Source organism: Sinocyclocheilus rhinocerous, unplaced genomic scaffold (assembly GCF_001515625.1).
Source record: "Sinocyclocheilus rhinocerous isolate Xijiao unplaced genomic scaffold, SAMN03320098_v1.1 scaffold1494, whole genome shotgun sequence".
Taxonomy (NCBI): domain Eukaryota; kingdom Metazoa; phylum Chordata; class Actinopteri; order Cypriniformes; family Cyprinidae; genus Sinocyclocheilus; species Sinocyclocheilus rhinocerous.
This window is the reverse complement of record NW_015641023.1, coordinates 183,351-190,440: the sequence shown is the minus strand read 5'-3', so window position 1 is coordinate 190,440 and position 7,090 is coordinate 183,351. Positions and strand designations below refer to the sequence as shown.

General features: G+C 38.5%; 1 protein-coding gene across 1 annotated transcript in view; it reads left to right on the top strand.

The window, feature by feature from the left end:
- LOC107754011 (type I inositol 1,4,5-trisphosphate 5-phosphatase) overlaps positions 1-7,090 on the top strand; it is a 150,570-nt gene that overhangs the window by 34,816 nt on the left and 108,664 nt on the right. The window contains exon 2 of the mRNA XM_016570312.1: positions 3,213-3,254. Within this exon, the coding sequence (XP_016425798.1) occupies positions 3,213-3,254 (42 nt within the window). The remainder of the gene's footprint in view (positions 1-3,212; positions 3,255-7,090) is intronic.

Sequence of the window (7,090 nt, the reverse complement as noted above, 5' to 3'; positions counted from 1 at the left end):
GTGTGTGTGTGTGAGTGTGTGTGAGAGTGTGTGTGTGTGTGTGTGTGTGAGACTGAAAACAGTTCAGTCCTCTAATGAGTGATGAGAATCAAGAGCCAGCGATTCCCACTGAGAGATTCCAGCAGCCAATCAGAGACGAGCATCAGTCTGTGGAGACCCGCCCACTCTCCCTCTCTCTCTCTCTGTCAGTATTTTTAGCACCGAGTCTCTCTAGACTCTCTGTCCTGGTTCCGTCACTGATCTCCAGCTCATCTCTACTAGTATAACACTGACATGTTCCTCGATGATAAACCCGAGGCCTGATTGCTCATGTGTTGTTCTGTGATCGTTCTGTCAGTGTGTGACATGAGCTTGGTAACCCAGCAGTAAGTGCGGGATGTTTGTTTAAGGAACCCCCGTCAGACCGGCTCACCGTCAGCTCATGTTTTCTGGAAGTGTGATCTGCAAACGTACAGACGTGCGTTTGTCCAAGGTTCGCCTCTGTTTGCCGTGATGCACCACTGCTCCTCAGGAGATGCTGGAGTTTCCACTCTATTTACGCATGAATATATGATGATTACAGCGTTTCCCTCGATTTGTAATGAGACGTGTTTGTAGACCTGATCTCACTGAACCTTAAAGGATTCCCTGCTGTTTTCCACTATAATAAAAGCTCGAGGGTTTAACTCTTGCAGCTGAAGATACGGAGACATAACTATTGTAACTTTACTACTGCAGTGTAAAGTAAAATAATTCATATATATTTATATAATTTAATTAATAATTAATGTTATGAAATATTCATTTTTTACAGTGCAGATTTTATATTACAATAGTTATATATTTTTAAGTGATATAATAATAATAATAATAATTATTATTATTATTATTGTTGTTAATTATTAATAATAAACAGACAAAATAACTCTTCTTCTGTGTTCCACAGAATACAGGTTTGAACATGACAGAGTGATGATTTATGGGTGAACTGTCCCTTTAAGATGATCAATAGAGTGTGTGTGTGTGTGTGAGAGAGTGTGCACGTGAGCTTGTGTGTACGTGTTTGCGTGTGCGAGTGTGTGTGTGTTGGATGTGTGTGAATGTCTTTGCTTGTGTGTCCATTTCCATGTGTGCGTTTGTGTGTACGTTTCCATGTGCGTTTCTGTGTGAGTGTGCATTTGTGTGTGTGTGTGTGTGTGTATTTCCGTGTGTGTCCATTTCTGTGTTTGTGTGTGAGTTTGCATGTACATTTACATGTGTGTGCGTTTCTGTGTGTGCATGTTTGCGTTTGTGTGAGTGTGAGAGTGTGTGCGCGTTTCTGTGTGTGTGCATATGCATGTCTTTGTGTGAGTGTGTTTGATTTCAGCAGCTGATGTTATTGTTTGTTGGGATGGTTTGTATTTGCATCATCGTGAACAAAAACACTTTCATACGTACCGTGGTTATTCTTTGAAGTAACCAGTGTTTACTTCAGTAAGTTAGTTTTTAGATAAACCTCAAAAACCTGTACAATTATTATTTTTTTTATGTGTTGTTTTATATAGGGTCATGTATTAATTTACTTCTATTTTCACTTGTTTCTTGCCATGAATGTAGACATGCCACTGAACTGAAGTGATCATTCAGTACTAGGGTATCTCTCAAAGTACCACGGTATTGTGATGTGATCAGCGGTGCATGTGTTTCTCTGGTAATGAGTTTGATCAGCGCAGTAAACCGTGAGCGATTGAACATAAAGGGCATGTGGAACTGAAACGGCTCTTTTTTTTGTCCAGAATTGGAAGGAATTTGCTCTAAAAGCAGCACACGTCTGTCATCTGCTGCTGGAAGTACCTGTTATCCCAGCACTCGCTGTTGTTCTGCCGTGTTTAGCTCGTGGTTTCACTCTCCTTTTAAAGGCATATTCTCACGGCACTCCTGAAATACGTTTGGCTAAATCGGAGCGTTCTGAATCCCCGGAGGGAGCATAAACCAGGCCAGATCGGTGGAGAGGTGCACGTGCTGCTATTTCCATCAGGCCTCCAGTGGATATCCCCTCTAATTAACTGCAAATTAACTTCTGATAAGCTGGTGTTTTTAGCTGGCGCTCTAGAGGAGCTCAGTGCTGCTTGAGCTGATTTTACTGAAGGTCACGGCTCAGATCTGATGATGAACCCGCAGTGACCCGCGGCTCTTCTGCTGCATGTGTGTGTGTTTGCAGTTACAGAATGTGATTTAGTTCTCTTCGGCTTTCAGGATTTTTCAAGCTGTTAAGGACTATTTTGAACATTTTGGTTAGAGAGAAACAGATAAATGACACTTGATATAAATCAGTTTTTTTAGTTTTTGATTTATATTATGTAATATTTGTGACTGTGTGTGTGTGTGTGTGTGTGGCTGCAGGCCATATTTAGTGCAGTGTTTCCCTCTGTGTCTGTAATGTCAGGGTTCAGCGTGTGTATCCTTATATAGTCTTGTGTGGTCAGTAGAGTCACTGTGTGTGTGTGTGACTGAGTGAGAGATATCTTCATATATCTGAAAACATGTTGACTGATGCTCTCAAACACACCTGTATTTACTCTCCCCACAAGCATGAGGTTTCCAGCAGAGTATTGATTGTTCTGGTAGTTGAGTTACTGTAGTATTTATTCATTCATTCATGTACAGCAGCAGATGCTTTAATCCGCGTCACTGCATGCTGATATCAGACACACTGGTCATGTGTATTTGAAGGGACAGTTCACCCAAAAATCACAATTCAGTTTCGGATCCCATTGACTTCTTTAGTATTTGAAAAATACCAGCAACTGTATGGTTGCACACATTCTTAAAAATCCATTTAAGGAGCTTTTCCTTTAAGGAGGTTTTAGGTTAGGATATTCTGTTATAATGTTTTTCTACTGAAACTAAACAAAAGTGAGAAATGTTGCCTTGCCAACTAGCTTAAATTTTTTTTTTTTTATTTTTTTTTTTTACATATTTAAAATTTCATTTTAGTTTGTTTATTTCAAGTAATTTTTATGGTTTTAGTTTTAATTAATGATAATAATCCTTAATTGGACAAAGATTTGAGAGAAATCAATTTACCTCTCATGTTCTGAGAAGTTTAGAATAAAGAACTGATAAACTGTAAATATGCTCCTTGAATACAATGTAAGTTGCCAAATCTGCCAAATGCATGAATGTAATTAAGACGGGTCTTCATGAAGTATCACTGAATGCCTGACTGAATCCGTCTCTCTTTCCTCTTTCAGCTGGAGAACCTACAGAAGACGTGGCTGCGGGAGTTTTGCCAGGTAAGAAACTCTTCTGATCTCGTCCTCTGTTTGACAGGCTCCGCCCCTCCAGTGGATCTCAGATATGATTGGCTCACCTTTATGACATCACCGTCTGACACTGATGTCACAATCTGTGCATTGAAAACGATGACCTGACACTTGCTCTGTGTAACGTGTTTTTTGTTCTTTAAAGAACTTGCTATGTTGTTGCAACAATCACAGCTTTTTGTAGGAAGATTGCACTTTTTGTTTCATTTTCATGTTTTTATATTGTTACCTTTAAATAGAAATTATTTTAAATGTTCCTTTATTTTTTTGTTATTTTTAAAAATTGTTTTTATATATCCATTATTCTGTATTTAGTAAAAAGCAGTATGTGATCACTGTTCAGTTTTGTTATTTTTTTTTATAAGTGTCCAGATCATATATATTTTTAATGGAGGGCTAAAAAAAAATATATATAAAATAACCCTTTAAAAATTTTCAAGAGCAAATGCAAAAATATTAATGTATATTGAATATTGTGGAAAAAAATTGAGCATTTTTAGCTATTAGGGCTGCTCGATTATGGCTTTTTTTACATATTTAAAATTTCATTTTAGTTAATGTTTATTTCAAGTAATTTTTATGGTTTTAGTTTTAATTAATGATAATAATCCTTAATTGGACAAAGATTTGAGAGAAATCAATTTACCTCTCATGTTCTGAGAAGTTTAGAATAAAGAACTGATAAACTGTAAATATGCTCCTTGAATTCAATGTAAGTTGCCAAATGCATGAATGTAATTAAGACGGGTCTTCATGAAGTATCACTGAATGCCTGACTGAATCCGTCTCTCTTTCCTCTTTCAGCTGGAGAACCTACAGAAGACGTGGCTGCGGGAGTTTTGCCAGGTAAGAAACTCTTCTGATCTCGTCCTCTGTTTGACAGGCTCCGCCCCTCCAGTGGATCTCAGATATGATTGGCTCACCTTTATGACATCACCGTCTGACACTGATGTCACAATCTGTGCATTGAAAACGATGACCTGACACTTGCTCTGTGTAACGTGTTTTTTGTTCTTTAAAGAACTTGCTATGTTGTTGCAACAATCACAGCTTTTTGTAGGAAGATTGCACTTTTTGTTTCATTTTCATGTTTTTATATTGTTACCTTTAAATAGAAATTATTTTAAATGTTCCTTTATTTTTTTGTTATTTTTAAAAATTGTTTTTATATATCCATTATTCTGTATTTAGTAAAAAGCAGTATGTGATCACTGTTCAGTTTTGTTATTTTTTTTTATAAGTGTCCAGATCATATATATTTTTAATGGAGAGCTAAAAAAATATATATATAAAATAACCCTTTAAAAATTTTCAAGAGCAAATGCAAAAATATTAATGTATATTGAATATTGTGGAAAAAAATTGAGCATTTTTAGCTATTAGGGCTGCTCGATTATGGCCAAAAACATATTGGCAATTATTTTAGTTGATATTGTAATCATGATTATTAATGCAATTAGCATGGATGATATGACCAAATTTTATATGAGATTTTTTTTTTTACTACAGTAGCAATATATAGGCTATATCAAGTATATTTTGCTGGAAATAAGGTTGCTATGTTATATAAACATTTTAGATGCCAGTGAAATTTCACAGTTTTCAACACCACTTTCGATACAGCGTCAGAAACTAATACTAGGCTAACTAAAGAAAGTCCTTAAACCATGAACGGCGCAAGTTTTTCACAGCTTAATATGCTTTTAATAACATGGCTTGTACATTAAGTTTGTGCTTGGAATAGGGCTGCTCGATTATGGCGTTTGGCCAATATTGTAATCACGATTATTTAACACGATTATGAGTGGGCCACATGACCAAAACTCTATACGAGTGATTTATTTAAAGATAGCGATTTATATCAAATATATATTTTCTGTAAATAAGATTTCTATGGCAACCTTTACATTTTAAAGGCCAGCGAAATTTCACAGTTCTCAAAACCACAGAAGAATACTAGGGTAACTCGGATTTGTTTGTTCCTGTCTTATTACTGACTGTTTACTTGTCTTTAACACTTTAATATTTGAAATTTATATTAATCTAGTTGTTTTTGCTGTGGTATTTTTTTTTTAAAGCATAGGCAAAATTCCTCTTGCAGTGTTCTGTAGGCTGCTGATTTTTGCTCGTGTTATTCAGCTGCAACAGAATGCTTTGTATAAAGACAGAATAAATGTTTGACATCTAAATGTTTGACTTCATTTTTTTAATATTGGATTTTTTATCTTATTGGAATCGAAACTAGGAATCGATAAGAATCGGAATCGATAAGCAGAATCGGTATCGGAATCGATAAAATTCAAACGATACCCAACCCTACTCATATTAGTAAAAAACAAAGTGTGTGAGTGTTTGTGTGATATGAGTGTGAAAGTGTGTGTGAGTGTGTTTCAGTGTGTGAGAGTGTGTGTGTGTGAGTGTGTGTGTGAGCGTGTGTGTGAGTGAGTGAGTGAGTGAGTGAGTGAGTGAGTGAGTGAGTGAGTGAGTGAGTGAGTGAGTGAGTGAGTGAGTGAGTGAGTGAGTGAGTGAGTGAGTGAGTGAGTGAGTGAGTGAGTGAGTGAGTGAGTGAGTGAGTGAGTGAGTGAGTGAGTGAGTGAGTGAGTGAGTGAGTGAGTGAGTGAGTGAGTGAGTGAGTGAGTGAGTGAGTGAGTGAGTGAGTGAGTGAGTGAGTGAGTGAGTGAGTGAGTGAGTGAGTGAGTGAGTGAGTGAGTGAGTGAGTGAGTGAGTGAGTGAGTGAGTGAGTGAGTGAGTGAGTGAGTGAGTGAGTGAGTGAGTGAGTGAGTGAGTGAGTGAGTGAGTGAGTGAGTGAGTGAGTGAGTGAGTGAGTGAGTGAGTGAGTGAGTGAGTGAGTGAGTGAGTGAGTGAGTGAGTGAGTGAGTGAGTGAGTGAGTGAGTGAGTGAGTGAGTGAGTGAGTGAGTGAGTGAGTGAGTGAGTGAGTGAGTGAGTGAGTGAGTGAGTGAGTGAGTGAGTGAGTGAGTGAGTGAGTGAGTGAGTGAGTGAGTGAGTGAGTGAGTGAGTGAGTGAGTGAGTGAGTGAGTGAGTGAGTGAGTGAGTGAGTGAGTGAGTGAGTGAGTGAGTGAGTGAGTGAGTGAGTGAGTGAGTGAGTGAGTGAGTGAGTGAGTGAGTGAGTGAGTGAGTGAGTGAGTGAGTGAGTGAGTGAGTGAGTGAGTGAGTGAGTGAGTGAGTGAGTGAGTGAGTGAGTGAGTGAGTGAGTGAGTGAGTGAGTGAGTGAGTGAGTGAGTGAGTGAGTGAGTGAGTGAGTGAGTGAGTGAGTGAGTGAGTGAGTGAGTGAGTGAGTGAGTGAGTGAGTGAGTGAGTGAGTGAGTGAGTGAGTGAGTGAGTGAGTGAGTGAGTGAGTGAGTGAGTGAGTGAGTGAGTGAGTGAGTGAGTGAGTGAGTGAGTGAGTGAGTGAGTGAGTGAGTGAGTGAGTGAGTGAGTGAGTGAGTGAGTGAGTGAGTGAGTGAGTGAGTGAGTGAGTGAGTGAGTGAGTGAGTGAGTGAGTGAGTGAGTGAGTGAGTGAGTGAGTGAGTGAGTGAGTGTGTGTGTGAGAGAGAGAGAGAGTGTGTGTGTGCGAGTGTGTGCAAGAGTGTGTGTGTTTGAGCGTGTTTGAGTGTGTGTGTGTTTGAGTGTGTGTGTGTTTGAGTGTGTTTGAGTGTGTGCGTGTGTGTGAGTGAGAGTGTGTTTGAGTGTGTGTTTGATAGGGATGGGCGATATGGGCTTAAAAATATATCACGATAATCTCTGATATTTATTGCGATAATGATATCAATGACGATAATTTAGGGAATCCTGTTTCTTTAGAGCA